General features: G+C 43.0%; 2 protein-coding genes across 4 annotated transcripts in view; one reads left to right on the top strand and one right to left on the bottom strand.

Moving 5' to 3' along the window:
* On the bottom strand, nt 1–3,709 carry LOC311131736 (leukotriene B4 receptor 1-like). The gene is made up of 3 exons (XM_084164858.1): nt 3,113–3,709; nt 2,566–2,775; nt 1–699 (listed from the first exon to the last, which is right to left on the bottom strand). The coding sequence occupies exons 1-3, from the start codon at nt 3,653–3,655 to the stop codon at nt 247–249; spliced, it is 1,206 nt and encodes a 401-aa protein (XP_084020984.1). The 5' UTR covers nt 3,656–3,709; the 3' UTR covers nt 1–246.
* Nucleotides 1,998–27,933, top strand: part of LOC311131737 (leukotriene B4 receptor 1-like) — a 27,326-nt gene continuing 1,390 nt past the window's right edge. Inside the window, exons 1-5 of one of the 3 annotated variants that reach the window (XM_084164860.1) lie at nt 1,998–2,114; nt 2,572–2,689; nt 11,988–12,032; nt 26,640–27,211; nt 27,617–27,887. In XM_084164860.1, coding sequence (XP_084020986.1) covers nt 26,700–27,211; nt 27,617–27,887 — 783 coding nt within the window. In that variant the 5' untranslated portion in view covers nt 1,998–2,114; nt 2,572–2,689; nt 11,988–12,032; nt 26,640–26,699. Of the gene's footprint in view, nt 2,115–2,571; nt 2,690–11,987; nt 12,033–17,102; nt 17,339–19,079; nt 19,145–26,639; nt 27,212–27,616; nt 27,888–27,933 lie in introns of those variants that run through there. The other 2 variants (XM_084164859.1, XM_084164861.1) reach the window with 2 other exon arrangements.

Raw genomic sequence — 27,933 nt, forward strand, 5'->3', positions numbered from 1 at the left:
AGCACTGTATAATGTAAAGTGTTACCAATATTTGTATAATTGTTTACCACATTTATTTTATCAAAAGCATTAAGACATGTCATGTTTTTGTGCCAGTGCATGAAAATTAAAAACACTTTTCTCAGAGAAGATATGGCTGCCGTTGATTGACTAGGAAACTCTTAGAGGTGAGATCAACATTCACAACAAGACAGCTATCAGAAGAGTCATATCCGGCTGGCAAGCAGTAGCATGCAGGTCCTCCAGTCATTTCTTTGCCTTCAGGACATTTTTTCCCTCCTCCTCCTTTTTCCTGGAACTTGTCCTCTCTTTTTCTTGTTCTTCCTCCTCGTCCTTTGCCTCCTTGTCCTCCTTCTCCACCTCTCTTTTCCCTGGAACCATTGTCATCTCTTCTACCTCTCCCTCTTGTTTCCCACCTCCCCAGTCCTCCTTCTCTTTCTCTCTACCGCTACCATCATGCTTTGCTCTCATGCTGGGCGTGTCCATGTTGGAGGCCTTCCCCTCAAGCAGCAGTGCCACGCCCCCCACACCATTGGGGGAGGAGCCAGAGCGTGTGAGGGAGGAGCCAGAGCAGGAGCTGGCCATGGTATAGAGCAAAGGGTTGACAGCACTGCTGAGGTAAGCTAAGGCTATGACCACCGTCCTGGCTCTCAGACAGAACCCCAGCAAATCCGTGGACCCGGAAAGAATGGCCCCCACCTGAAACAAGGAATCATAAGTTTCATTATGAACTCGAACTATGTCAATCTTTTTTTTTTTTTTACAAACTTTGGGGAAATACATTTACATTTTAGTCATTTAGCAGACGCTCTTATCCAGAGCGACTTACAGTTAATGAATACATATTTTTTTATACTGGCCCCCCGTGGGAATCGAACCCACAACCCTGGCGTTGCAAACGCCATGCTCTATCAACTGAGCTACATCCCTGCCGGCCATTCCCTCCCCTACCCTGGACGACGCTGGGCCAATTGTGCGCCGCCCATGAGTCTCCCGGTCGCGGCCGGCGGCGACAGAGCCTGGATTCGAACCAGGATCTCTAGTGGCACAGTTAGCACTGCGATGCAGTGCCTTAGACCACTGCGATGCAGTGCCTTAGACCACTGCGCCACTCAGGAGATTTGTGTTTTAATGCAATGTTTTACCACCCTGAACTGGATTTCACCATATGAGGCCAATGGTGACTTTAGAACAGTTACAGAGTTTAATGGCTGTAATACAATAAAACTGAGGATGGATCAACAACATTGTAGTTACTCAACAATACTAACCTAATTGACGAAATGAAAAGAAGGAAGCCTGTACAAAACATGCATCCTGTTTGCAAGAAGGCACTAAAGTAATACAGCAAAAAATGTGGCAAAGCAATTCACTTTTTGTCCTGAATACAAAGTGTTATGTTTGGGACAAATCCAATACGACACATTACTTAGTACCACTCTCCATAATTTCAACATAGTGGTGGCTGCATCATGTTATGGGTATCCTTGTAATTGTTAAGGACTGGGGAGTTTTTCAGTATAAAAAATTAACTGAATGGCACTAAGCACAGGCAAAATCCTAGAGGAAAACCTGGTTTAGTCTGCTTTCTACCAGACACTGGGAGATTAATTCACCTTTCAGCAGGACAATAACCTAAAATACAAGTCTAAATCACACTGGAGTTGCTTACCAAGAAGACAGTGAATGTTCCTGAATGACCGAGTTACAGTTTTGACTTAAATCTACTTGAAAATCAATGGGACGACCTGAAAATTGTTGCCTAGCAATGATCAACAACCAATTTGACAGAGCTTGAAGAATTTTAAAAAGAAAATAATAATGGGAAAATGTTGTACAATAGATAAGAGCTGGGACCGGGGCTAAGCGGGAGGGCCAATAGACCAGAGGTGGTAGAACGGAATGCCTGGGTTGGGGTGTAGGATTTGAGCATAGCCTGAAGGTAGGGAGGAACGGGCAGTTCATCTTGCTGCTACGTAGGCAAGTACCATGGTTCTGTAGTTGACGCGAGCTTCAACTGGAAGCCAGGTGTGGAAAACTCTTAAAGACTTACCCAGAAAGACTCACAGATGTAATCGCTGCCAACGGTCCTTCTACAAAGTATTGACTCAGCGGTGTGAATACTTACGTAGATATTTCTGTATTTAATTTTCAATAAATTTGCTAAACATTTCTAAAAGCATTTTTTCACTTTGTCATTATTGGGTATTGTGCGTAGATGGGTGATTATTTATTTTTTTAATCCATTTTGAATTCAGGCTGTAAAACAACAAACTGTGGAATAAGTCAAGGGGTATGGATAATTTCTGAAGGCACTGTATGTAATGTATACATTCGGTGCATTCGGAAAGTATCAGACCCCTTTACTTTTTCCACATTTTGTTACGTTATAGCCTTATTCTAAAATGGGTTAAATTAAAAATGTTCCTCATCAATCTACACACAATACCCCATAATGACAAAACAAAAACAGGTTTTTAGAAATGTTTGCTAATTTATTACAAATTAAAAAAACGGATACCTTATTTACATAAGTATTCAGACCCTTTGTATATATATGCCCACCTGCAGGATGTTGACCAGGTGGTACGGAGCCCACAAGAGGGCGAAAGCCAAGACTATCAGTGCGATGAAGCGGTTGGTCTTCCTGTAGGAGCGGTGGTGCCAGTGGGCGCAGCTGGATGCTAAGGTACGAGCGATACGCAAGTAGCAGACCGTCATGATGCTGAAGGGGACCAGGAACGCAGTAACTGTCTCTAGGGAATAGTGGAACACCTGGTAGAGAGGATAGGACCAGAAACGATTTGATTTCATTTGATTTCATGCGTTTTAGTAAGAGTGTCTTTAAATGAGTGTAATTACATATTTTATCTATTTAAATTTCAGTACTTGTCTGTTACAAATAAATGCATCAAAAACAATGTTGACAGATTGATCGATTGTTTTAGCTATATCCACATCTATTTAGAATAAATATGGATATAGAATTTAAAAAATCTGCAACATGTTTTATGGAAAACGGATAACACAATATGAAATAATGTGGTGTACAATACTAATATACTGTACAACACTAAAATTACAAAATAGAATATTCTGTCAGTAAAGTTACCTGGTGGGCGGGCCCGGGGTAATGCGTGGTACACTCCCCCTTTCGGACCTGGCGGTACACAAGCAGAGGAGTGGGCAGCACTATAGCCAGCGCCCACACCCCGCCCATGATAGGGAACAGCCTCGACTTCGTCCGGACGCGCTGGGACAGGAAGGGACATACCACGCCAAGGTGTCGGTCGACGCCCATCAAGGTAATCAACAGGACGCTGAGGTACATGCTGATGCCGCAGACGTAGTGCAGGAACTTACACACTCCCTCTCCGAACTCCCAGACTCTGCCCATGAAGAGCTGGTGAATGAAGAAGGGAGCGGAGAGCAGCACAAGTGCGTCAGCAGCCGCTAGCTGGAGGATGAGGAGGGACGTGATGGAATGGCGATTCAGGCGGAATAGTATGGTCCAAACCACAAGGAGGTTTCCGGGGAGACCCATGGCCATAGCAACCAGGAGAAAGGAGATTTCAACATAATAAGTGATGGATGAGTTTGGAGCAGATGAGTTGGTAGAGAAGTAGCTGGTGTTATTCCATGCTGTGGTTTCCATCCTGAGAGTTGGAAGCGAGAAAGAGAGAGCGAGACAGACAGACAGACAGGTAAATAAAGTGGTGTGGAAATACAGGATTTTGTCATCGAAACAGAGGAAGTTGCTTGAAACACGTTGTTTAGCAACCCGGTAGGTTGCAACGAATACATTTCACAACAGTATAACGTGAACGTCTAGCAACCCAAAGGTTACGTGATCGAATCTCATCACAGACAACTTTTAAATTTTAGGTAATTTTGTAACTTTGCAACTACTTACTACTTTTTAGCTACTTTGCAACTACTTAGCGTGTTAGCTAACCCTTCCCCTAACCCTAACCTGAACCTTTTAACTTAACCTTAACCCTAACCTTAACCCTTTAACAACTTAGCTATCATGTTACCTGACCCCAACCCCTAACCTTAACCCCTAACCCTAACCCTAACCTTAACACCTAGCCTAGCTAACGTTAGCCACCTAGCTAGCCTAGCTAACATTACCTACAACACATGCGTTATGAAAAAATAAAATTGTGTAACACACACGAAAAAGTGGACTTTTTATTTTTGTGTACCTGTCATGAATTTTGAAAAAGTAATTTGGTGTCTGTTCCACAATAAGCTGTGATAGTGTGTTTGCATACACTTATGCAAAATAACATTGAAATTAATCAATATGCATAAAGAAACATCAGCGACACACAATCCATGCTGTTAAATACCTTAAAACTTCAAAGTCCCATTCTACAACATTTTAAGCATTCAAAAAATACAAGATATAATTCATAAAAATGCTTCGAATAATGTATCTCTTCAGCGTCCCATTTGTGTGTAATATTGGGCCTATTTGGCCTCATGTTGTAACCTGTCATGTTGTAACCTGTCATGTTGTAACCTGTCATGTTGTAACCTGTCATGTTGTAACCTGTCATGTTGTAACCTGTCATGTTGTAACTGGTGTTCTCACAGTTCCAAACTATCACACACTAACAGCTAACTGGCCACTGCATGCATGAAAGTATCTGATGAGTCAAACAGCAACCAGATTATATATATATACACACTACTTTTCAAAAGTTTGGGGTCACTTAGAAATGTCCTTGTTTTCGAAAGAAAAGCTATTGTTTTGTCCATTAAAATAACATCAAATTGATCAGAAATACAGTGTAGACATTGTTAATGTTGTAAATGGCTATTGTAGCTGGAAACAGCTGATTTTTAATGGAATATCTACATAAGCGTACAGAGGCCCATTATCAGCAACCATCAATCCTGTGTTCCAATGGCACATTGTGTTTGCTAATCCAAGTTTATCATTTTAAAAGGCTAATTGGCAGCTTCATTAAATAGTACCCGCAAAACACCAGTCTCAACGTCAACAGTGAAGAGGCGACTCCGGGATGCTGACCTTCTAGGCAGAGTTGCAAAGAAAAAGCCATATCTCAGACTACCCATCTTAATCTTTTCTTTTTATTGGTCAGTCTGAGATATGGCATTTTCTTTGCAACTCTGCCTAGAAGGTCAGCATCCTGGAGTCGCCTCTTCACTGTTGATGTTGAGACTGGTGTTTTGCGGGTACTATTTATTGAAACTTCCAGTTGAGGACCTGTGAGGCGTCTGTTTCTCAAACTAGACACTCTAATGTATTTGTCCTCTTGCTCAGTTGTGCACCGGGGCCTCCCCCTCCTCTTTCTATTCTGGTTAGAGCCAGTTTGCACTGTTCTGTGAAGGGAGTAGTACACAGCGTTGTACGATATCTTCAGTTTCTTGGCAATTTCTCGCATGGAATAGCCTTCATTTCTCAGAACAAGAATAGACTGATGAGTTTCAGAAGAAAGTTCTTTGTTTCTGGCCATTTGTAGCCTGTAATCAAACCCACAATTGCTGATGCTCCAGATACTCAACTAGTCTCAAGAAGGCCAGTTGTATTGCTTCTTTAATCAGCACAACAGTTTTCAGCTGTGCTAACATAATTGCAAAAGGGTTTTCGAATGATCAATTAGCATTTTAAAATGATAAACTTGGATTAGCAAACACAACGTGCCATTGGAACACAGGATTGATGGTTGCTCATAATGGGCCTCTGTACGCCTATGTAGATATTCCATAAAAAATCAGCTCTTTCCAGCTACAATAGCCATTTACAACATTAACAATGTCTATACTGTATTTCTGATCAATTTGATGTTATTTTAATGGACAAAAAAATTGCTTTTCTTTCGAAAACAAGGAAATGTCTAAGTGACCCCAAACTTTTGAACGGTAGTGTGTATATATACACAACATAAATGACTCTCCCGAGTGGCGCAGTGGTCTAAGGCACTGCGTCTCAGTGCTAGCTGTGCCACTAGAGATCCTGGTTCGAATCCAGGCTCTGTCGTAGCCAACCGCGACCGGGAGACGCATGGGGCGGCGCACAATTGGCCCAGCGTTGTCCAGGGTAAGGGTGGGAATGGTTGGCAGGGATGTAGCTCAGTTGGTAGAGCATGGCGTTTGCAACGCCAGGGTTGTGGGTTCGATTCCCATGGGGGGGCCAGTATTTTTAAAAAATGATGTATGCACTCACTAACTGTAAGTCGCTCTGGATAAGAGCGTCTGCTAAATGACTAAAATGTAAATGTAAATAAATATACACAATACTCTGTGTCTTCTAGTGTCTCTCTCTCGCCTCTATTTTCTCTCTCTCGCTCCCTCCCTCCTTCCCATCGCTCGCTCTCTCTCTCTCTTGCTCTCTCTCTCTCTCTCCCGCGTGCCTCTTTTCTCTCTCTCCCTCCCTCCTTCCTCTCTCTCTCTCTCTCTCTTTCGCATGCTGTCACAGATCCATGGTGGTCAGAGAAAAAGGGGAAGATGTGGGACAAAACAGTGTCTTGATCCTAAATGATCAGGTGACTCAAACGTAGTGTGCTATGGACAATATGTCGTCATTTGAGAAATAGACAGAGTTGTCATATATTGGCTACATTTACAAATTTACATAGCATCAACATCCTATAAAGATTTAACTCTACTTCAGTTCTAGTTCAACCAAATAGACAGCACACAGATTTCAATAATAAACTGTGTTTGTATAAAATCTGATGTCGGATCACAACACAACACGCTATTTACTCCCTAAACCTTTAATGTGTGTGTGACACATTAAGAATCAGCACATAGGGGAAAAGGAGAAGACTGTCAGAAAGTTTACGTGATGATGGAGAGATATGATTTTTAGAAACCTTTTTTGTCACCATTTAGCTATTTGCTATACATAGCAAACAATCAAAATGCCAACAAAGTAAAACATCTCAGTGCATAGCAGTATCTACAGTGGGGGAAAAAAGTATTTAGTCAAATCAAATCAAATCAAATTTTATTGGTCACATGCGCCGAATACAACAGGTGCAGACATTACAGTGAAATGCTTACTTACAGCCCTTAACCAACAGTGCATTTATTTTAAACAAAAAAAGTAAAAATAAACCAACAACAAAAAAAGTGTTGAGAAAAAAAAAGAGCAGAAGAAAAATAAAGTGACAGTAGGGAGGCTATATACAGGGGGGTACCGTTGCAGAGTCAATGTGCGGGGGCACCGGCTAGTTGAGGTAGTTGAGGTAATATGTACATGTGGGTAGAGTTAAAGTGACTATGCATAAATACTTAACAGAGTAGCAGCAGCGTAAAAAGGATGGGGTGGGAGGGCAGTGCAAATAGTCCGGGTAGCCATGATTAGCTGTTCAGTAGTCTTATGGCTTGGGGGTAGAAGCTGTTGAGAAGTCTTTTGGACCTAGACTTGGCACTCCGGTACCGCTTGCCGTGCGGTAGCAGAGAGAACAGTCTATGACTAGGGTGGCTGGAGTCTTTGACAATTTTGAGGGCCTTCCTCTGACACCGCCTGGTATAGAGGTCCTGGATGGCAGGAAGCTTTGCCCCAGTGATGTACTGGGCCGTACGCACTACCCTCTGTAGTGCCTTGCGGTCGGAGGCCAAGCAGTTGCCATACCAGGCGGTGATGCAACCAGTCAGGATGCTCTCGATGGTGCAGCTGTATAATTCTTTGAGGATCTGAGGACCCATGCCAAATCTTTTTAGTCTCCTGAGGGGGAATAGGCTTTGTCGTGCCCTCTTCACGACTGTCTTGGTGTGTTTGGACCATGATAGTTCGTTGGTGATGTGGACACCAAGGAACTTGAAGCTCTCAACCTGTTCCACTACAGCCCCGTCGATGAGAATGGGGGCGTGCTCAGTCCTCTTTTTTTTCCTGTAGTCCACAATCATCTCCTTTGTCTTGGTCACGTTGAGGGAGAGGTTGTTGTCCTGGCACCACACGGCCAGATCTCTGACCTCCTCCCTATAGGCTGTCTCATCGTTGTCGGTGATCAGGCCTACCACTGTTGTGTCGTCGGCAAACTTAATGATGGTGTTGGAGTCGTGCCTGGCCATGCAGTCATGGGTGAACAGAGAGTACAGGAGGGGACTGAGCACGCACCCCTGAGGGCCCCCGTGTTGAGGATCAGTGTGGCAGATGTGTTGTTACCTACCCTTACCACCTGGGGGCGGCCCGTCAGGAAGTCCAGGATCCAGTTGCAGAGGGAGGTGTTTAGTCCCAGGATCCTTAGCTTAGTGATGAGCTTAGAGGGCACTATGGTGTTGAATGCTGAGCTGTAGTCAATGAATAGCATTCTCACGTAGGTGTTCCTCTTGTCCAGGTGGGAAAGCGCAGTGTGGAGTGCAATAGAGATTGCATCATCTGTGGATCTGTTGGGGCGGTATGCAAATTGGAGTGGGTCTAGGGTTTCTGGGATAATGCTGTTGATGTGAGCCATGACCAGCCTTTCAAAGCACTTCATGGCTACAGACATCAGTGCTACGGGTCGGTAGTCATTTAGGCAGGTTATCTTAGAGTCCTTGGGCACGGGGACTATGGTGGTCTGCTTGAAACATGTTGGTATTACAGACTCAGTCAGGGACATGTTGAAAATGTCAGTGAAGACACTTGCCAGTTGGTCAGCACATGCTCGGAGTACACGTCCTGGTAATCCGTCTGGCCCTGCGGCCTTGTGAATGTTGACCTGCTTAAAAGTCTTACTCACATCGGCTACGGAGAGCGTGATCACATAGTCATCCGGAACAGCTGGTGCTCTCATGCATGCTTCAGTGTTGCTTGCCTCGAAGCGAGCATAGAAGTGGTTTAGCTCGTCTGGTAGGCTTGTGTCACTGGGCAGCTCGCGGCTGTGCTTCCCTTTGTAGTCTGTAATAGTTTTCAAGCCCTGCCACATCTGACGAGCGTCAGAGCCAGTGTAGTACGATTCAATCTTAGACCTGTATTGACTCTTTGCCTGTTTGATGGTTCGTCGGTCATAGCGGGATTTCTTATAAGCGTCCGGGTTAGAGTCCCGTTCCTTGAATGCGGCAGCTCTACCCTTTAGCTCAGTGCGGATGTTTCCTGTAATCCATGGCTTCTGGTTGGGGTATGTACGTACGGTCACTGTGGGGACGACATCATCGATGCACTTATTGATGAAGCCAGTGACTGATGTGGTGTACTCCTCAATGCTGTCTGAAGAATCCCGGAACATGTTCCAGTCTGTGCTAGCAAAACAGTCCTGTAGCTTAGCATCTGCGTCATCTGACCACTTTTTTATTAACCGAGTCACTGGTGCTTCCTGCTTTAGTTTTTGCTTATAAGCAGGAATCAGGAGGATAGAGTTATGGTCAGATATGCCAAATGGAGGGCGAGGGAGAGCTTTGTATGCGTCTCTGTGTGTGGAGTAAAGGTGGTCTAGAGTTTTTTTCCCTCTGGTTGCACATTTAACATGCTGGTAGAAATTAGGTAGAACGGATTTAAGTTTCCCTGCATTAAAGTCTCCGGCCACTAGGAGCGCTGCATCTGGATGAGCGTTTTCCTGTTGATTAATGGCCTTGTACAACTCATTCAGTGCAATCTTAATGCCAGCATTGGTTTGTGGTGGTAAATAGACAGCTATGAAAAATATAGATGAAAACTCTCTTGGTAAATAGTGTGGTCTACAGCTTATCATAAGATGTTCTACCTCAGGCGAGCAAAACCTCGAGACTTCCTTAGTATTTGGTTTTGTGCACCAGCTGTTGTTTACAAATATACACAGACCGCCACCCCTTGTCTTACCGGAGTCAGCCGTTCTGTCCTGCCGATGTAGCGTATAGCCTGCTAGCTGAATGTTATCATTGTCGTCGTTCAGCCACGACTCGGTGAAACATAATATATTACAGTTTTTAATGACCCGTTGGTAGGATAACCGTAATCTTAAGTCGTCCACTTTATTTTCAAAAGATTGAACGTTGGCTAATAGGATTGATGGAAGAGGCAGTTTACTCGCTCGCCGTCGGATCCTTACAAGGCACCCCGATCTGCGTCCACGATATCTCTGTCTCTTCTTCACGCGAATGACGGGGATTTGGGCCTTGTCGGGTGTCTGTATGATATCCTTCGCGGCCGCCTCGTTGAAGAAAAAATCTTCGTCCAATACGAGGTGAGTAATCGCTGTCCTGATATCCAGAAGCTCTTTTTGGTTATAAGAGACGATGGCAGAAACATTATGTACAAAATAAATTACAAATAACGCGGAAAAACACACATAATAGTACAATTGGTTAGAGGGCTGTAAAACGGCAGCCATCTTCTCCGGCGCTGTTCACTAATACCAATTGTGCATGTTCTCCCACTTAAAAAGATGAGAGAGGCCTGTAATTTTCATCATAGGTACACGTCAACTATGACAGACAAATAGAGGAAAAAAATCCAGAAAATCACATTGTAGGATTTTTTATGAATTTATTTGCAAATTATGGTGGAAAATAAGTATTTGGTCACCTACAAACAAGCAAGATTTCTGGCTCTCACAGACCTATAACTTCTTCTTTAAGAGGCTCCTCTGTCCTCCACTCGTTACCTGTATTAATGGCACCTGTTTGAACTTGTTATCAATATAAAAGACACCTGTCCACAACCTCAAACAGTCACACTCCAAACTCCACTATGGCCAAGACCAAAGAGCTGTCAAAGGACACCAGAAACAAAATTGTAGACCTGCACCAGGCTGGGAAGACTGAATCTGCAATAGGTAAGCAGCTTGGTTTGAAGAAATCAACTGTGGGAGCAATTATTAGGAAATGGAAGACATACAAGACCACTGATAATCTCCCTCGATCTGGGGCTCCACGCAAGATCTCACCCCGTGGGGTCAAAATGATCACAAGAACAGTGAGCAAAAATCCCAGAACCACACGGGGGACCTAGTGAATGACCTGCAGAGAGCTGGGACCAAAGTAACAAAGCCTACCATCAGTAACACACTACGCCGCCAGGGACTCAAATCCTGCAGTGCCAGACGTATCCCCGTGCTTAAGCCAGTACATGTCCAGGCCCGTCTGAAGTTTGCTAGAGTGCATTTGGATGATCCAGAAGAGGATTGGGAGAATGTCATATGGTCAGATGAAACCAAAATAGAACGTTTTGGTAAAAACTCGTCGTGTTTGGAGGACAAAGAATGCTGAGTTGCATCCAAAGAACACCATACCTACTGTGAAGCATGGGGGTGGAAACATCATGCTTTGGGGCTGTTTTTCTGCAAAAGGACCAGGACGACTGATCTGTGTAAAGGAAAGAATGAATGGGGCCATGTATCGTGAGATTTTGAGTGAAAACCTCCTTCCATCAGCAAGGGCATTGAAGATGAAACGTGGCTGGGTCTTTCAGCATGACAATGATCCCAAACACACCGCCCGGGCAACGAAGGAGTGGCTTCGTAAGAAGCATTTCAAGGTCCTGGAGTGGCCTAGCCAGTCTCCAGATCTCAACCCCATAGAAAATCTTTGGAGGGAGTTGAAAGTCTGTGTTGCCCAGCGACAGCCCCAAAACATCACTGCTCTAGAGGAGATCTGCATGGAGGAATGGGCCAAAATACCAGCAACAGTGTGTGAAAACCTTGTGAAGACTTACAGAAAACGTTTGACCTGTGTCATTGCCAACAAAGGGTATATAACAAAGTATTGAGAAACTTTTGTTATTGACCAAATACTTATTTTCCACCATAATTTGCAAATAAATTCATTAAAAATCCTACAATGTGATTTTCTGAAAATTACAGGCCTCTCTCATCTTTTTAAGTGGGATAACTTGCACAATTGGTGGCTGACTAAATACATTTTTTCCCCACTGTACAAATGTGAAAGCAGGTCCCCCTCTCTCCCACCACACAGGAAACCCCAAATTATTCTAAATTCCCACCAACTGTAAATATCCTACTGGGCACAGACATCAATTCAACGTCTATTTCACGTTGGTTCAATGTAATTTAATTGAAATGACGTGGATTTTTTTTTTTCTTCACCAGTGTGTGCCCGGTGGGATGGTGATGGGAAATAATGAGAGCAAGCAGGTGAGTAAGGCAGACAAACAGACTAGAAAGACAGTGCATGCAGTCATTTATTATTATTATTATATTTTTTAACCTTTATTTATACAGGTTTTTCTCATTGAGATAAAACAGTGATATAAAGTTTATTTTATTTTTATTGGCCAGCCTGAGATATGGCATTTTCTTTGCAACTCTGCCTAGAAGGTCAGCATCCGGGAGTTGCCTCTTTACTGTTGACGTTGAGACTGGTGTTTTGCGGGTACTATTTATTGAAGCTTCCAATTGAGGACCTGTGAGGCGTCTGTTTCTCAAACTAGACACTCTAATGTATTTGTCCTCTTGCTCAGTTGTGCACCGGGGCCTCCCCCTCCTCTTTCTATTCTGGTTAGAGCCAGTTTGCACTGTTCTGTGAAGGGAGTAGTACACAGCGTTGTACGATATCATCAGTTTCTTGGCAATTTCTCGCATGGAATAGCCTTCATTTCTCAGAACAAGAATAGACTGATGAGTTTCAGAAGAAAGTTCTTTGTTTCTGGCCATTTGTAGCCTGTAATCAAACCCACAATTGCTGATGCTCCAGATACTCAACTAGTCTCAAGAAGGCCAGTTGTATTGCTTCTTTAATCAGCACAACAGTTTTCAGCTGTGCTAACATAATTGCAAAAGGGTTTTCGAATGATCAATTAGCATTTTAAAATGATAAACTTGGATTAGCAAACACAACGTGCCATTGGAACACAGGATTGATGGTTGCTGATAATGGGCCTCTGTATGCCTATGTAGATATTCCATAAAAAATCAGCTGTTTCCAGCTACAATAGCCATTTACAACATTAACAATGTCTATACTGTATTTCTGATCAATTTGATGTTATTTTAATGGACAAAAAAATTGCTTTTCTTTCGAAAACAAGGAAATGTCTAAGTGACCCCAAACTTTTGAACGGTAGTGTATATATACACAACATAAATATACACAATACTCTGTGTCTTCTAGTGTCTCTCTCTCTCTCTCTCTCTCTCTCTCTCTCTCTCTCTCTCTCTCTCTCTCTCTCGCTCCCTCCCTCCCTCCTTCCCCTCGCTCTCTCTCTCTCTCTTGCTCTCTCTCTCTCTCTCTCTCTCTCTCTCTGTCTCCCTCCCACCTTCTCCTCGCTCTCTCTCTCTCTCTTGCTCTCTCTCTCTCTCTCTCTCTCTTTCATGCCTTTCTCTTGTGACTTCTCTCTTTCTCTCTCTCCCTCTCGCTCTCTCGCGTGCCTCTCCTTCCTCTCTCTTTTTCTCTCTCTCTCTCTCTCTCTCTCTCTCTCTCTCTCTCTCTCTCTCTTTCGCATGCTGTCACAGATCCATGGTGGTCAGAGAAAAAGGGGAAGATGTGGGACAAAACAGTGTCTTGATCCTAAATGATCAGGTGACTCAAACGTAGTGTGCTATGGACGATATGTCGTCATTTGAGAAATAGACAGAGTTGTCATATATTGGCTACATTTACAAATTTACATAGCATCAACATCCTATAAAGATTTAACTCTACTTCAGTTCTAGTTCAACCAAATAGACAGCACACAGATTTCAATAATAAACTGTGTTTGTATAAAATCTGATGTCGGATCACAACACAACACGCTATTTCCTCCCTAAACCTTTAATGTGTGTGTGACGCATTAAGAATCAGCTCATAGGGGAAAAGGAGAAGACTGTCAGAAAGATTACGTGATGATGGAGAGATTTGATTTTTAGAAAACTTCTTTGTCACCACTTAGCTATTTGCTATACATAGCAAAAAATCAAAATGCCAACAAAGTAAAACATCTCAGTGCATAGCAGTATCTACAAATGTGAAAGCAGGTCCCCCTCTCTCCCACCACACAGGAAACCCCAAATTATTCTAAATTCCCACCAACTGTAAATATCCTACTGGGCACAGACATCAATTCAACGTCAATTTCACGTTGGTTCAATGTAATTTAATTGAAATGACGTGGAATTTTTTTTTGATTCACCAGTGTGTGCCCGGTGGGATGGTGATGGGAAATAAGGAGAGCAAGCAGGTGAGTAAGGCAGACAAACAGACTAGAAAGACAGTGCATGCAGTCATTTTGATGTTATTTTAATGGACAAAAAGATTGCTTTTCTTTCGAAAACAAGGAAATGTCTAAGTGACCCCAAACTTTTGAACGGTAGTGTATATATACACTGCTCAAAAAAATAAAGGGAACACTAAAATAACACATCCTAGATCTGAATGAATGAAATAATCTCATTAAATACTTTTTTCTTTACATAGTTGAATGTGCTGACAACAAAATCACACAAAAATTATCAATGGAAATCAAATTTATCAACCCATGGATTGCTGGATTTGGAGTCACCCTCAAAATTAAAGTGGAAAACCACACTACAGGCTGATCCAACTTTGATGTAATGTCCTTAAAACAAGTCAAAATGAGGCTCAGTAGTGTGTGTGGCCTCCACGTGCCTGTATGACCTCCCTACAACGCCTGGGCATGCTCCTGATGAGGTGGCGGATGGTCTCCTGAGGGATCTCCTCCCAGACCTGGAATAAAGCATCCGCCAACTCCTGGACAGTCTGTGGTGCAACGTGGCGTTGGTGGATGGAGCGAGACATGATGTCCCAGATGTGCTCAATTGGATTCAGGTCTGGGGAACGGGCGGGCCAGTCCATAGCATCAATGCCTTCCTCTTGCAGGAACTGCTGACACACTCCAGCCACATGAGGTCTAGCATTGTCTTGCATTAGGAGGAACCCAGGGCCAACCGCACCAGCATATGGTCTCACAAGGGGTCTGAGGATCTCATCTCGGTACCTAATGGCAGTCAGGCTACCTCTGGCGAGCACATGGAGGGCTGTGCGGCCCGCCAAAGAAATGCCACCCCACACCATGACTGACCCACCGCCAAACCGGTCATGCTGGAGGATGTTGCAGGCAGCAGAACGTTCTCCACGGCGTCTCCAGACTCTGTCACGTCTGTCACATGTGCTCAGTGTGAACCTGCTTTCATCTGTGAAGAGCACAGGGCGCCAGTGGCGAATTTGCCAATCTTGGTGTTCTCTGGCAAATGCCAAACGTCCTGCACGGTGTTGGGCTGTAAGCACAACCCCCACCTGTGGACGTGGGGCCCTCATACCACCCTCATGGAGTCTGTTTCTGACCGTTTGAGCAGACACATGCACATTTGTGGCCTGCTGGAGGTCATTTTGCAGGGCTCTGGCAGTGCTCCTCCTGCTCCTCCTTGCACAAAGGCAGAGGTAGCAGTCCTGCTGCTGGGTTGTTGCCCTCCTACGGCCTCCTCCACGTCTCCTGATGTACTGGCCTTTCTCCTGGTAGCGCCTCCATGCTCTGGACACTACGCTGATAGACACAGCAAACCTTCTTGCCACAGCTCGCATTGATGTGCCATCCTGGATGAGCTGCACTACCTGAGCCACTTGTGTGGGTTGTAGACTCCGTCTCATGCTACCACTAGAGTGAAAGCACCGCCAGCATTCAAAAGTGACCAAAACATCAGCCAGGAAGCATAGGAACTGAGAAGTGGTCTGTGGTCACCACCTGCAAAACCAGTCCTTTATTGGGGGTGTCTTGCCAATTGCCTATAATTTCCACCTGTTGTCTATTCCATTTGCACAACAGCATGTGAAATGTATTGTCAATCAGTGTTGCTTCCTAAGTGGACAGTTTGATTTCACAGAAGTGTGATTGACTTGGAGTTACATTGTGTTGTTTAAGTGTTCCCTTTATATTTTTGAGCAGTGTGTATATATATATATATATATATATATATATATATATATATATATATATATATGTATATACACACAACATAAATATACACAATACTCTGTGTCTTCTAGTGTCTCTCTCTCGACACTCTTTTCTCTCTCTCTCTCGCTCCCTCCCTCCTTCCTCTCTCTCTCTCTCTCTCTCTCTCTCTCTCTTGCTCTCTCTTTCTCTTTCTCTCTCTCGTGCCTCTCTCTTTTCTCTCTCTCTCTCTCTCTCTCTCTCTCTCTCTCTCTCTCTCTCTCTCTCTCTCTCTCTCTCTCTCTCTTCTCTCTCTCTCTCTCTCTCTCTCTCTTTCGCATGCTGTCACAGATCCATGGTGGTCAGAGAAAAAGGGGAAGATGTGGGACAAAACAGTGTCTTGATCCTAAATGATCAGGTGCCTCAAACGTAGTGTGCTATGGATGATATGTCGTCATTTGAGAAATAGACAGAGTTGTCATATATTGGCTACATTTACAAATTCACATATCATCAACATCCTGTGAATATTTAACTCTACTTCAGTTCTAGTTCAACCAAATAGACAGCACACAGATTTCAATAATAAACTGTGATTGTATAAAATCTGATGCCGGATCACAACACAACACGCTATTTCCTCCCTAAAACTTTAATGTGTGTGTGACTCATCATGAATCAGCTCAAAGGGGAAATGGAGAAGACTGTCAGAAAGATTACATGATGATGGAGAGATATGATTTTAAAAAACCTTTTTTGTCACCATTTAGCTATTTACTATACATAGCCAAATTCCAAATGCCAACAAAGTAAAACATATCATTGCATAGCAGTATCTACAAATGTGAAAGCAGGTCCCCCTCTCTCCCACCACACAGGGAACCCCAAATTCTTCTAAGTTCCCTCCACAGACATCAATTCAACGTCTATTTCATGTTGGTTCAATGTAATTTAATTGAAATGACGTGGAAAAAAACGTTGATTCACCAGTGTGTGCCCGGTGGGATGGTGATGGTAAATAATGAGAGCAAGCAGGTGAGTAAGGCAGACAAACAGACTAGAAAGACAGTGCATGCAGTCATTTTATTTTATTTTATTTAACCTTTATTTATACAGGTTTTTCTCATTGAGATAAAACAGTCATATAAAGTATGATGGAAATGTTGCAGTATGATGGATATGTGACAACTTATTGCGTAATGCGTAATGCAATAGGATGAGTCATCATAAATGATCAGGTTGAAACAGTTTGAACAGCGTCAAATTCGATTAGCACAGACTTCCTTCCTGATTTGTGACGATATCATGTCCCCTGTGCTTCCCCTCTCTTGTGTTCAAAAACATGAAGCAATAATCACAGTTGGCATGAGTACAAGAGTGAGGAAGGAAAGAGGAGAGAAGGAAGACAGACGTGGAGACATGAATGGACGGACGGTCAGATAGACAGACAGACAGACGACGGACAGACAAAACATTTACAAAATAGCTAACAAATGCACTTCCTGTGGATTAGCCTCTGAGAAGATCAATGGTAAAACGAGGATAACTCCACAAGTGAACCAGCTCATAAAGGTCAGCGTTATGAAATGTAAAGCTCCTTCAGCCGATATAAATTTTTTGATATTTGTTGATACAAACATTGTGTATAGTGTCCAGAATGAAAAGTTTCGGAGGGGAGGTGTGTTTTATTTTCCCTTGTTTGTAAACAAGATGTCTTGTAAGTGATGATGTCTATGTGCATGTATGACTGTATGTGATGATGTGTTGAAGATAAGTACATGATCTATGGGCGGCAGGTAGCTTAGTGGTTAAGAGCGTTGTGCCAGTAACCGAAAGGTCGCTGGTTCTAATCCCCGAGCCGACTAGGTGAAAAATCTGTCGATGTGCCCTTGAGCAAGGCACTTAACCCTAATTGCTCCTGTAAGTCGCTCTGGATAAGAGCGTCTGCTAAATGACTAAAATGTAAATGTAAATCTATGCATGCTTATCAGTGCTTAATGGAAATACAGCCACAGGGACCCAGCTGTAAACAAGTCACTCTGGCCTTTGTCCAGTTCTTAATTTGAGCAGGATCCTGCCGGAACAGGATCCGGCACCTCTCAATTTGGGACTGTTTCATTCCGGTACCCATTTGCAAAGATCTCTCATGGGCAAAAATAACTTAAGAAATAGGTTAAATTAACAGAGATTCCCTTACATTGTATTACTGGGCTATATCAGCCAATATGCTAAATGTAGTTTGCAGAGTTGGAGAGACTTGCACTGTCTCTTGAGCTATTTTTATAGCCTACCTTTTAGGAGTGGGAAGATTTTCAGAACTGGAGGTAGCAAGAATGATGACAGCAACACTTGCTATGTTTTGCATAGTCCTATAGGATATAGCCTACCTTTAAGGAGGATGATTTAAGGTAGAGACAAATAAATGGGTAATCTATACTTAATGAAAATTAAAAGGCGCAACGCTCGCTCACCATAGTAGCCTAACCTATGTGCGCGTTGTGTCTTTCCTTTTCAATGATGATTACATTTTTTTTATTGCACTTTGACTCACGTTGGTTGAGCACCCTCCACTTCTTTATATTTATTTACAGACACTGAAGTAAGCTACAGTCTAATCATATTTAAGTTAATTTCATATTCAAGTTAACTGCCACGTGATTCTCCGCCCATGTAGACAGCCTACTCTATTTCAGTGAGACCACACAATCTAGGCGCACTTGAACTCTCACGCCCAACTAGGAGAGGTAGGCTACTGAAGTCGAAGCAGCAAATTCTGAGTGTGTGAATAATACAAAAAATATGTGTTTTTAATACAATAGGTAGGCTAACGCATACAGAGCAGAAAGATGACCGTTTCAAAATAATCTGTGGGACAACTACAATATTTTCATCCAAAGTCGTCTGTCTGACCGCCCGCTCCCGCCTGCAGCATGAAGAATGCAGACCGTGCCGCAATGATCTCTGTCGGGACCCGCAGGCATCCCACAGGAATGTAGCCCTCTAGTGCAGTCAGTACACAACACTATGCTCATCATGTCTTAGCAGTATCAGATGGTGACAGGGGTCCCATCAGGGTCAGACAGCCAGGGAAGACCAGTCTACAGAGCGCAGGTGAATTTTGCAGTATATTCAGTGAATGATACAAAGTTCCATCTTGAATTGATGGGTAAACCTACAGTAGCTACAGGACAGCAGCTTAAGCTTAAAGCTACAGTCTGGGATCTGGGAATAATGGTCATTTCAATTATTGAATCTTGGATAATATAATGTATAAATGTACACCAAGGTAATTATTTGTCATGCCTCATTTTAGGAGGATCAGATGGTGAAAGCAGTCTCAGCAGTCAGGCAGCCAGGGAAGACCAGTTTGTGACAGAGGTGAGGTGAATTGTTGCAGATACAACACTTTATTCTCTCTGTCCAGCAAACACTGGACAAGCCAGATGCTATTTTAAGGCAGTCTGACAAACCTCCAAAGTTGATTTCCAAACTGTATCAAGGGTTGATAGAGGCTTTTCCCGATGACACAAAACATGTCAAACAAAAATGTGAGGAAGAACTGGGAGACGCTATGATGATGAATGGATACAGATATGTTGGAATGCCCAGTCATGTTCATATAATCTCAGACATACATTTCTGCATTTTAAAACCATCCATACAACGTACTATATGCCAGTGAAACTGAATATCATGCACTCAGAAATTGTATTATTCTGCTGGAGGTGTAAAGCACAAAAGGGGTCATATTTGCTTATGTTGTGGTCTTGTGAAGGTTGGCTAAATTCTGGCGAAGAGTATATTATTTTATCTCAGCATGTCTACAGATTCTCCCTTCCCACTGTTTTTGTTCGCTTGGAAATGTTGATACTGGAGACTGTTATCAGAAGAAACTGTGTAACCTAGCATCTATAGTGGCTAATAAATGCATTGCCATTAATTGTAAGGTTGGTTATCCTTCCACAGTGTATGGAATACATTTCAAGTTATGTACAGTATCACTAGATTTGTTTTAAGATTAAGGGTATACTGGGCAACTTTCATAAGGTCTGGATGCCTTATATGGAATGCTGTATGACCAAAGGAGTCTGTATTGAAAACATGCCCACGTCAGGGGAGATTTAGGCAATCTCTAGTTGCTGGGCCGCTCAGTCCTGGCCCTGGGGGTCTGCTGTACAGTTGTCACGCTGGCCTCGGCCTAACACACAATAATGAATGTTTCACTAAGATCCTAAAGCTGAGTGGGGTGTGTTGGGTAGGGGCGCTACAGGGCTGTGGACCCGTAGGGGCAGGACGGGGTGACCCAGCTATGTTGTTTGCAAGTAAAAAGAGCTCTACAGTACTATTAGGCCTATGATATGAATTATATGGAGGGTGTACTGTTTATGTGTGTTAATGTATATGTGTATGTGTGTTTTCATGCAACTTTTGTTTTCCAAACCTTTCCCTTGAGACATAAAAAAAAAATGGGAAGGAAGTTGTGTTGGGGAGAGAGTTGAGTTATTGACTAGACCGGTGGTGGTCGGGCGTGTAGGCGGCTCGGGTTGGATGGGCGGTCTGGCTGAAAAGTTGTCTTTGTACATTATTTGTAAGAGTTGTTCATTTGTTAGGCTATTGGTTAAAGGTGCAACACAATATTGATTATTGAATTATCATCTAGTTCAGTCTTATCAATCACTTAAACATATGTAATAATCTCTTATCTAGCTTGATGACTGTGGGCATTTTTGCTTACTTTCTGTTGTTCTAAATAGAGACGGCTAGAAAGGCCATGGGTCATATTAGATTGTGTAGAAATGCAGGAAATGTGCTTCAGATGCCCTCAAAAAATGGGAGGACCCCCAGACCCCCTGCCAAGTTATGTCCCCCTCTGCAAATAGCACTGCTGGATGATTTAAAAAGTCATAGTCAATCGATCAATAATATAATAATACTCTTAGCAAAAATGTTTATTTTTAATTTACAATATGTAGAATCTATGAGAATTTAAAGGTTCAGTACTTTTTATAAATATCACAGCACAGTTGAAAAATATATGGCAAATAGAAATTAAAACTGGATGGTGTTCAGAGATAGATGGGAGGGGTTGAAGGATGGGACTAAAAACAAACAAAAGATGACTATTGTAAAATATATTGTGTCCGTAAAATGTATATAGTACAGTTGAAGTCGGAAGTTTACATACACTTAGGTTGGAGTCATTAAAACTCGTTTTTCAACCACTCCACAAATTTCTTGTTAACAAACTATAGTTTTGGCAAGTCGGTTAGGACATCTACTTTGTGCATGACACAAGTAGTTTTTCCAACAATTGTTTACAGACAGATTATTTCACTTATAATTCACTGTATCACAATTCAAGTGGGTCAGAAGTTTACATACACTAAGTTGACTGTGCCTTTAAACAGCTTGGAAAATTCCAGAAAATTATGTAATGGCTTTAGAAGCTTCTGATAGGCTAATTGACATCATTTGAGTCAATTGGAGGTGTACCTGTGGATGTATTTCAAGGCCTACCTTCAAACTCAGTGCCTCTTTGCTTGACATCATGGGATAATTAAAAGAAATCAGCCAAGACCTCAGAAAAAACAGTGTAGACCTCCACAAGTCTGGTTCATCCTTGGGAGCAATTTCCAAACGCCTGAAGGTACCACGTTCATCTGTACAAACAATAGTACGCAAGTATAAACACCATGGGACCACGCAGCCATCATACCGCTCAGGAAGGAGACGCGTTCTGTCTCCTAGAACAACAGCAAAGGACCTTGTGAAGATGCTGGAGGAAACAGGTACAAAAGTATCTATATCCACAGTAAAACAAGTCCTATATCGACATAACCTGAAAGGCCACTCAGCAAGGAAGAAGCCACTGCTCCAAAACCGCCATAAAAAAGCCAGACTACGGTTTGCAACTACACATGGGGACAAAGATCGTACTTTTTGGAGAAATGTCCTCTGGTCTGATGAAACAAAAATAGAACTGTTTGGCGATAATGACCATTGTTATGTTTGGAGGAAAAAGGGTGTTGCTTGCAAGCCGTAGAACACCATCCCAACCGTGAAGCACGGGGGTGGCAGCATCATGCTGTGGGGGTGCTTTGCTGCAGGAGGGACTGGTGTACTTCACAAAATAGATGGCATCATGAGGAAGGAAAATTATGTGGATATATTGAAGCAATATCTCAAGACATCAGTCAGGAAGTTAAAGCTTGGTCGCAAATGGGTCTTCCAAATGGACAGTGACCCCAAGCATACTTCCAAAGTTGTGGCAAAATGACTTAAGGACAACAAAGTCAAGTTATTGGAGTGGCCATCACAAAGCCCTGACCTCAAGCCTATAGAAAATGTGTGGGCAGAACTGAAAAAGCGTGTGCGAGCAAGGAGGCCTACAAACCTGACTCAGTTACACCAGCTCTGTCAGGAGGAATGGTCAAAAATTCACCCAACTTATTGTGGGAAGCTTGTGGAAGGCTACCCAAAACGTTTGACCCAAGTTAAACAATTTAAAGGCAATGCTACCAAATACTAATTGAGTGTATGTACATTTCTGACCCACTGGGAATGTGATGAAAGAAATAAAAGCTGAAATAAATCATTCTCTCTACTATTATTCTGACATTTTACATTCTTAAAATAAAGTGGTGATCCTAACTGACCTAAAACAGGGAATTTTTACTAGGATTAAATGTCAGGAATTGTGAAAAACTGAGTTTAAATGTATTTGGCTAAGGTGTATGTAAACTTCCGACTTCAACTGTAGTAACCAAAAAAGTGTTAAACAAATCAAAATACATTTTATATTTGAGATTCTTCCTGTGGCGGTCCTCATGAGAGCCAGTTTCATCATAGGGCTTGATGGTTTTTGCAACTGCACTTGAAAAAACTTTAAAAAGTTATTGAAATAATGATGGACTGTCGTTTCTCTTTGCTTATTTGAGCTGTTCTTGCCATAATATGGACTTGGTCTTTAACCAAATAGGTATATCTTCTGTATAGCCCCCCCCCCCCCCCCCCCCACCTTGTCACAACACAACTGAAAGGCTCAAACGCATTAAGAAGGAAAGAAATTCCACAAATTAACTTTTATGAAGGCACACCTGTTAATTGAAATGCATTCCAGGTGACTACATCATGAAGCTGGTTGAGAGAATGCCAAGCGTGTGCAAAGCTGTCATCAAGGCAAAGGGTGGCTATTTGAAGAATCTAAAATCTAAAATACATTTCGATTTGTCTAACACTTTTTTGGTTACTACATGATTCCATATGTGTTATTTCATAGTTTTGATGTCTATACTATTATTCTACAATGTAGAAAATAGTAAAAAATAAAGTAAAACCCTTGAATGAGTAGGTGTGTCCAAACCTTTGACTGGTACTGTACTTGAACAATATTATTTAACTCTTCCGAGTCGGCGAACGCTTCGGCGCGTTCAAATCGCGGGCCGGCTTTAGGACCGCGCAGCATCCAAACCAAGTGACGCAGAGGGCTGCCGTCGATTTCATGCAGAAATGGAGACCCGAAGCTACGTTTTGAGTGTTTGTTTCATGTAAATACACCAACTAAAACCAAAGTTATGATAATTTCAATTCCATGAAAAAAGTGCGTCAAAATATGCGCTCTTTTATGAGCGCTTTGCATTTATTATAATAACTTTGTCGTCTTTTGTGATAAAAAGGAACGGAAAAAAACGTGTGCTTGTGCTAACCCGGTTCTTCAGGATGCACACGAGTATATAAACATTCATTCCCATGACAACTAGCCATTGCGAAAGAACGAACGAGAGGAATTAGTTCAGTTCATGAGTAGTTTTGGAGAGTTTTTCACGAGTTAGTATTTCAATTGTTAGTATTTCAAGAGTTTTATTGTCAGCAGTATCGTTTTTGTGAAGCAATATGAGGCGCACACTTCACGTTGAACAAGCCGTCGACTTGTTATTCCAAATGAGCGATGAAGAAACTTTGGAAAGTTCGTCGTCAGACAATGAGAGTGGCCAGGATGACTTCGAGGACCCTGATTTTGTTGCTGAAAACGTGAGGTAAGAAGACAAACATTTTTCTAAAATGAATTTGTTTTATTGCTTTCGTTTATCTTACTATAGTATTCTATTCTACTTCACTGTAGTGCAAATGCCAATGAACATCTTGAACTTTGAATAATCTTGAATCCGTTTACCTGTTTTGTATAGTGACGACGACGACGACGAGCAGCCTGGGCCATCAACAGCCCCCACCCCCACAACAAGCCGACGGAGGCCATCACAGAGGGGGTGTGGAAGGAAGGATCAGGCCAAGACCAGGTCAAGATCTCCAGCCCAGTCAGCAGCACAGCCAGAACAGAGCTCTGAGCCATGGAAAACAGAGACTGATCCTGACACTGCCCCACAAGCCAGTAGGTTCATGCCCCGCAGACCACCAGGAGCCCAGGTGGATTTGCATTCAGGGCACACACCAAAGGACCTCTTCCTGCTCTACTTCGCCGCAGATACAATGAGGACAATCTGCAGAAACACCAACAAACAGGCAGCAAGAAATCAGCAGAAGGGGAGCAAATATCAGTGGACTGACGTTGATGTGGAGGAACTGCACAGATTTCTGGGTCTCCTCATCTACACCTCATTGGTGACTCTGCCTAGTATCCAGGACTACTGGAAACAAAGCCACATATTGTCTGTTTCATTGCCAGCGAAGGTCATGCCAAGAGACAGATTCCGGTCCATCTCATGGAACATCCACCTAAGTGATCCAGAGGAGGATGTCATAAATGACCAGCGCAAAGGTACACCCCAGCATGACAAACTGTTCAGGGTCAAACCTCTGATGGACGACATTCGCACTGCCTGCCAGGCTCATTACCATCCTAAGAAGGAACTGTCAGTCGACGAGAGGATGGTGGCTACAAAAGCCAAAACTGGCATGACCCAGTACATGAAGGACAAGCCTAACAAATGGGGGATCAAGCTCTTTGTGTTGGCAGAGTCTAACAATGGCTACACTCTAAACTTCAACGTGTATGTTGGGAAAGCACACACACCCAGCGTGCATGGACTTTCATATGATGCTGTTATGGACCTCATTCAGCCATCACATCTTGGTACAGGATACCATATTTATATGGACAATTTCTACACCAGCCCAAAACTGTTCCTGAGTTTGGGAAGTATGAAGTTTGGAGCCTGTGGGACCTACAGAAGCAACAGAAAAGGGTGTCCTAGTGGCAGAGAAAATGCCCTCACCAGCAAATCGAAGAGGGGGTCTGTGAGATGGATCAGAGAGGATCGCCTGGTCTTTGTGAAGTGGATGGATACGCGGGAGGTGTCGGTGTGCTCCACAATCCACCCAGCGTTTTCGGGCGAGACAATCAAGAGGAAGGTGAAGGAAGGACCTGGACGCTGGGTAGCAAAAGACATTCCCTGCCCTACCCCCATCATGGCCTACAATAAGTACATGGGAGGGGTTGACCTGTCAGACCAGCTTCTCCAGTATTACTCAACCCATCGCAGAACTGCTCGCTGGTACCGTACCCTCTTCCTGCATTTTTTGGACATGGGAACAACAAATGCATACATCCTGCACTGTGACATCAGTGCGACCCAACAGGTCACACCCATGACGCACAAGAACTTTGTGGCAGAACTTGTGGCCCAGCTGTGCGGAGTGACCCAGACAGGGGTTCCACTTCAAAAAAGCACCAGCCATGTTTCTGTGGCCATTGCCAATGTTGCAGAGGCCAAAGACAAAGCCACAGCAGGCCGCAGGGTTTGTCAACGCTGTAAACAAGTTGACAAGAAGAGGTTTGTCACACCATGGAAGTGCAAGGCCTGTGATGTGGCTCTCTGTGTCATTGTGGACAGGAACTGTTTTGAAGAGTGGCACAAATAGGGTAAAGGCCAGTGGCTATACCTACTTTTTTTGTAAATAGTTGTGTATTGCTTGTATATATCTCAAGAATACTTTTATATGTTCATATTTGCACTTTGTGGTTCAATTTGAAGCTTTTTTTTTCATTTTGGACAGAAACTGTTTTGAGGAGTGGCACAAAAAGGTTTAGGGTTAGAATAGAAGAAAAACGCCAGTGGTTATACCTACTTTTTATTGTAAATAGTTATTTATTGCTTGTATATATCACCAAAATACTTTTATATGTTCATATTTGCACCTTGTGGTTCAATTTGAAGCTTTTTAAATGCTTGGTTCACCATGTTTGAGGGTTTTACAATAAAAAAACCATCTTTTTTCTAAACGGACTTTGTGTTTTCTGTGTGTGTTTGGGTCCAGTGTGTTGAAATAGTATGTCAAAGTGAAAAACTTACTAACAGATCATATAGGTGAGGTTGTGCTGAAAAAAAAGATACCCAACATTGGTCTGGTAAACATTTCTTTATGTAGTATATCAGGGCAAAATTGAAGGTACCCAAAAACGGCCAAAAAAGCTCCAGACTCCGAAGAGTTAAAGTTTTCCACAATTTTTTTTGACATTTCATTGAAAATATGAGTAGAGAGATCCAAACTACATTCCAAGTTATAATTTGGTCCTTACCTGCCGCATGTCCATTCCAGAGAAGAAAGATCAAGACTACGTCAGTTGAACTGTTCCAAGCACAATTTACGTTCAGAACTAGATCTAGTTATTCTAGCATGTCAGTCCAACATAATAAGGATAATTTGAATATCATATTTTTAAGTTGTTGGTTGTTCAGATTTAACAGCATATTACTTTGGATTTTTATTTGCAAATGTCAGTATTTTTCAACACATATAAATTAAGTACTATATTCAAAAATGTAAGTAAAAATCATTACATTTCTTTTGCAATATTTACTAAACCCGTGGGTAATTTTTTACAGTGTAATTCTCTGGTCATTCTATCCAACAGTAGTGAGGACTGCTAATCCCAAAGTTCCAGAAACCACCGATTCTTCAGTTCCCTCTCAAAATGGCGTCAGACCTCTCCATCTCCACTGCCTCCCCCCAGCTCCCCTCCATGTCTCCTCTCGCCTCCTCTTCCTCTCCTCTCTCTATATCACACCAGATCGGCATCTCTATCCTGGTCCTAGCATTCGTCTTCGGTTTCCCCGGCAACCTGTTTGTTGTGTGGTCGGTGCTGTGCCGTGTGAGGCATCGGTCGGTTACCTGCCTGCTGGTCTTAAACCTCGCTGTGGCCGACGCATTGGTGTTGCTAAGCGCCCCGCTTTTCCTGCGCTTCCTAGCAGGCAGGCGAGGCTGGGAGTTTGGGGCGGCGGCTTGTAAGACGGTGCACTACCTGTGCTGTGTTAACATGAACGTGTCCATCTACCTGATCTGCCTGATGAGCATGGATCGCTGGCTGGCCGTGGCAAGGCCCTTCCTGGCTCAGAGGATGAGGACCAAGAAAACCCTGATGGCTGTTCTACTGGGGATCTGGGTGCTGGCGTTCGTCTTGGCACTGCCCATGGCCTTCTACCGCAGGTGGGGCTGTGTGTGTGTATGTGTTTGTGTGTGTGTGTGTGAGAGAGAGAGAGAGAGAGAGAGAGAGAGAGAGAGAGAGAGAGAGAGAGAGAGAGGCATGAGAGAGAGGACATATTCAAATACACTTACACTAACAAAAAGGCGGTTATCATTCTTCAATACTGATCTGAAGATTTTGGTTTGCATTACAGGCCGCCTATTTGTAGTTCCTAAGCTGTTAAACACTTCTCTAATAATCTGTGAAGTATGACTGCAATAAAGAACCTGGAACACTCATTGTCTCAATCAAACAATCTCTCTCTCTCTGTCTCTCTGTCTTTGTCTCTGTCTCTCTCTCTCTCTCTCTCTCTCTCTGTCTCTCTCTCTCTCTCTCTCTCTCTCTCTCTCTATATATATATAATTTAGTAACCTGAAGCTGCACATGAACAGCTCCGTGACCGTCTGCATATCGTATCATTGGGGCAGTGTGGGTCACCAGGTGTTCCAGTACCTGTTTGAGACCGTCCTGGGCTTCTTCCTCCCCTTCATCTTCATCATTGTCTGCTACACCTTTGTCATCTGCGGACTACGCAGGGCCATGTTCCAGCACAAGGGACGGGGAAACCGTCTCATCCTCCTCATCATCGGTGCTTTCGCTCTGTTCTGGCTGCCCTACCACCTGGTCAACATTTTACAGGTATGGGAGTTGGCCAATGTATTTCAAGGTACTGCACATTATTTAG

Source organism: Coregonus lavaretus, assembly GCF_964263955.1.
Source record: "Coregonus lavaretus genome assembly, chromosome: 7".
In the NCBI taxonomy this organism is placed as follows: Eukaryota; Metazoa; Chordata; class Actinopteri; order Salmoniformes; family Salmonidae; genus Coregonus; species Coregonus lavaretus.

Coding starts and splice junctions, on each gene's coding strand:
- LOC311131736 (XM_084164858.1), bottom strand. CDS start 3,655: ATGGAAACCACAGCATGGAATAACACCAGCTACTTCTCTACCAACTCA. Junction 2,776..3,112: donor ACCCCGGGCCCGCCCACCAG/GTAACTTTACTG, acceptor CCTCTCTACCAG/GTGTTCCACTATTCCCTAGA. Junction 700..2,565: donor ACCTGGTCAACATCCTGCAG/GTGGGCATATAT, acceptor TCCTTGTTTCAG/GTGGGGGCCATTCTTTCCGG.